The sequence below is a fragment of the Salvia hispanica genome, unplaced genomic scaffold, assembly GCF_023119035.1.
Source record: "Salvia hispanica cultivar TCC Black 2014 unplaced genomic scaffold, UniMelb_Shisp_WGS_1.0 HiC_scaffold_772, whole genome shotgun sequence".
NCBI lineage: Eukaryota > Viridiplantae > Streptophyta > Magnoliopsida > Lamiales > Lamiaceae > Salvia > Salvia hispanica.
Window position 1 is genome coordinate 83,649 of NW_025952546.1, and position 4,409 is coordinate 88,057.

At 34.2% G+C, this 4,409-nt stretch overlaps 1 protein-coding gene across 1 annotated transcript; it reads left to right on the top strand.

The window, feature by feature from the left end:
* The first annotated feature begins 372 nt into the window (after nucleotides 1-372).
* LOC125200008 (NAC domain-containing protein 78-like) lies at nucleotides 373-1,056 on the top strand. Its single transcript, XM_048097819.1, has one exon. It carries the CDS (start codon nucleotides 373-375, stop codon nucleotides 1,054-1,056), a length of 684 nt encoding a protein of 227 aa, XP_047953776.1.
* The last annotated feature ends 3,353 nt before the right edge of the window (nucleotides 1,057-4,409 follow it).

A 4,409-nucleotide genomic window follows, 5' to 3' on the forward strand; every position in this document is an offset into this window, starting at 1 on the left:
TCTTTTAGAAGATTTGATATCACAAATTACTACTCCTATGTTATTTAGCAATAAAAAATAGGTACTCATCACCTCAACTTACCAAATTCATAGATATGGAATTTAGATATCATCAGTTAAATTAGTTACAAAATCAGATTTAGTTTCCATAACTTTAACACCTTTATTTACTCTTGAATTGGATAAAAAATATATAAAGCCCCTGAAAAATTGCGTACATACTATATTCTTATATAAATATATAACAAATAAAAGATTGTATACGATGAATAAGCAAAGTACCTATATATATAGACATAATACAAGACCATAGAACTATTTTTGATCCATAGCACACAAGAGAATTGAGAGAAATAGAGAGAGTTAGAAAACATGTTAGTTAAGGGATTTGAGTTCAATCCGAGCGGCGAAGATTTGATCAATTTCTACCTTTATCCATGCGTGAAGCAACAGGTGCCGTGGAATGGCATTCCCGTGAAGGAAATCTACGGTCCATCGTCGGATCCGTGGGTGGTTTTCTATGATGTGGAGTCGCGTTGGCACTCGAGGTTGGAGGAGAAGGGCGCCATCAAGTACACCATATACGCCTTCACATTTCTCTCGAGGGTTTCCAAATCGAAGAGGGTTTCTCGAAAGGCAGGGACTGGGACTTGGCACGGCCAAACGGGCCCCGAGATGATCCAAGATTCCAAGAACGGCCAAATCATCGGCCAATCCAAGATGCTGGCCTTCAAGCACCCGGGCTCGGATGCCGATTTTGGCCATTGGACTCTGCACGAATATTCCCTCGGCGACAACCTAATTAGGTCAAGCGGCGTACCAAACGCAGCCGATCTCGTCGTGTGCAGGATCACCAAGACCGTCAAGAAGAAGAACAACAACAACAAAAAATCCGGTGCGCAGCCGCCTTTGGCCAAGATTAGCAAGCTTCCGGAGTTGCGGACAACGGAGATGTTTCTTCCGGAATCGCAAGGCAACGGTGTTTGGGTCCAGCCGCCCCAAATTGTGAATCATGCGGCGGTTAGAGACCCTTTTGATGTTAGTGATCGGAGGTAGACCCTTTTGATGTTGTGAATCATGCGCCCCAAATCAACAAGACGGAAACACATCCGGCGCCGGCGAGGGATCGGAGGTAGAGCCTAACGACGAGGACTTATTTCTCTTCGAAGCGGAACTACTAGAGAATATGCTAGACCATACGTAGTGTAGTAGTAGTATATTATGTAATCTTCTCGGGTTTTCTTTGTCGGTTCTTTCCCGAGTCGTATCAAGAAAGTCGAATCGCATAGGGTTGGAATTCTAGAAATTCTAGAATTCCATAGATCGAGTCAATTTATTGAGAAATAAGATAATTTATTCTTCCCATTCATCGTTGATTTCTTTATTTTTTGCAAATACTACAACTCAAATTAATTTGGGTTTCGAATATTGCATCTTCTCTAAACTTCGTTCGAGTGCGCTCTTAAATTTCATCTAATTAGGTTAATTCGAGGCCTGATAGTATCCTTACTAAAAAAGATTAATATAAATATATTTGTGTTGCATATTTATTCGAATTTTCTAAGTTCCAAATTTTCACGTACTAATATCTTTTGTTGGTAAGAGTGATCAAGAAGTTTAGATGCTTTCGAGCTTGTGTTTCTTGTACTGTCTATTCTTTGATCACATTATGTATCGTCTTTGTATATTGTACGAACGAATAGCAAGATTGATAAAATTGAGGATGATATGATTCTCGTGTCCTCATCACTCACCAACTTGTATGAAATAAATGTGGAAATCAAATATTGTACTATATCGAATAGTATTCTAAAAATTTATAGTACTATTTAATTTTATCAATTTAGTAAACATATAGCTAATAAAATAAAAATAATAATTTAATTAATTTAATGCCGTAATTACATATTTTCATATCCTAGTGAAATAATTTAATACCCTGTTAAATGTAGCAACTTTGGGGGCTAGCCTTTATTAATAATGTCATTTCTCTATCCACCGGAATCCAAATAATTAGGCCAATATGATACTCCACTTCTCGATCATCGACTTGCAATAAAAAATACTGCGTATAAATATGAAAAATTTAAATACCCAAAAAGGTAAATATCAATATTGTACACAAAGTTATACTTGAACACTCTACAAATTCTAGAAAACCCCAAAATAAAAAGATCTATTCCTTACTCAAGTTCCCAGTGAAGACCAAGCAAGATTTCATCGATTCCGCTTAGTTATTAATAAAATTAATATTTTCTTAATTCTTTATTCAATTTCGACATAAATGAAATGTGGAATTCTTGAGTAGTCTACTTCCCTTCGAATGAGAAATTCCTTAATTCTTAATTAGAATCCAAAAAATGAAATTAAAGAATACCTTACAAGCACAAATTCCACTTTTGATAGGCCCAAAAATTCTTTCACAAAATAATCCATCTTTTTCCGGTTTATTGGTTTTGTAATGAAAAGTATAGGGTTTTGTCACCTCTCCAACTATCTCCTATTTGTTGAGGAGAAACTAATCCAATTCGTAGTTGTTGGTGTTTATACCAATCGATCATAGAATACAAATTCAGATTTATTCCGATTAAGCTTCCTTCCTATTAATCTGGAAGTTTTTCTCAGATACAAGGAAATGATTCAGTTCCAGAGCTAAAGATCATAGTTCTCGAACAAGCAGTCGAAATGATTCGGGAGCATCCTCAGGATTAGGTATTGTTCCTCCAGTGATCGTAGTACCAAATACTTCTTGACGCGCTCTAATATGATCAGATTTATAAGTAAACATCTCTTGTAAAATATGAGCAACACCAAATCCTTCTAGAGCCCAAACCTCCATTTCTCCTACCCATTGTCCCCCTTGTTTTGCCCTTCCCCTAAGGGGTTGTTGTGTAACAAGCGCATATTGTCCACTGGAACGTCCATGGATTTTATCATCAACTTGATGAATTAATTTCAAGATATAAGGCTTTCCTATTATAACGGGTTGTTCAAAAGGGCTCCCCGTCCTTCCATCAAATATTCTGTTTTTTCCTGGATATTCGGGTTCAAATATCCATGGATTCGTTGTTTGCTTACTGGCTTCATATAATTCAGAAAACACTAGTTTTCTGAAAGCTTCTTGTTCATATCTCTCATCAAATTAAAAGGCGCTATTCGATAATGTCTGTCTAGCAAACCCCCTGCTAATCCGAGCGAACATTCAAATATTTGTCCTACATTCATTCGTGAAGGTACTCCTAATGGGTTGAAGACCGGATTTACCAAATTTATACTTATAGAATTCAGATAATTAAGATAGGGTTATGTTATTTAGCATTAAAAATAATAGGTACTCCGTAACTCAATTTACCAAATTCATAGATATGGAATTTAGATATCATCAGTTAAATTAGTTAAAAAATCAGATTTAGTTTCCATAACTTTAACACCTTAACACTATTGAATTGAATAAAAAACTCCTGAAAAATTATGTACATACTATATTCTTAAAAGATTGTATACGGACCCATCCAATGGAAAACTTAATTGGAGCCATTTTTCAATAATATATAACGATTGCTTAGTTTCGCCATCGAAATATCCATATAGATAAGCATAAGATAATGTATAGTACTATAGAATTATTGTGGATTGTATATGGCTTTGTAGTAATTTCAAATGGAGTATAGGTTAAATAGCATTATTTGTTACTAGGGATGTAATCACACGCAAACTCTATTTATTATACAAACTTCAAATTATGATCAGGACCATTTGAAAATGTTAACAGATGACAAAATAAAATCAATAGAAAATATCAACACAGTGTTAACGGTTGACACCGCGTTGACATGTGTTGACATTAAAATCTTGAAATCCTACACTATGTTGATATTGTGTTGATGTTGTGTTGACACTGTATTGAAAAGTTTGAAGTTTGTACATTATATAAAATTTGCATTTTATCACTACCCTTTGTTAACATCACTCTTATTTAATCCTCATTTGGTATAATTTATTTGGTTTTATTCATTTAATTTGGTTTTAATAACTTAAAATTATAGATCAAAACCCGATTTACTTTTTTATTAATTTATTCAAAGTTAGTTCTAGAACTACTGATGTCAATATAAATACTGTACATATAAATAATGTAGACTAAAACCACATAGTCGGTATCAAGATAATGTAACATGAACAAAACAAATCATGATTTTTAAGTAATTTGCATAATTGAAGTTAGTGATAATTTTGGGGATGCTAAAAACAAAATAAATAATCCATAAAATAAAATAAATAATACTATTAATGTATAGTAGTACTAAATATTTCCCATTTCCATTTCCATTTCCATTTCCTGGTTTTACAACCGAATTTGGCGCTCCAACGCACGTCTTTAAAACTCAAATTCCTCTTATCCATCCATG

Bases quoted from the DNA above. Each gene is read 5' to 3' on its own strand.
- LOC125200008 (XM_048097819.1), top strand. From the start codon at position 373: ATGTTAGTTAAGGGATTTGAGTTCAATCCGAGCGGCGAAGATTTGATC.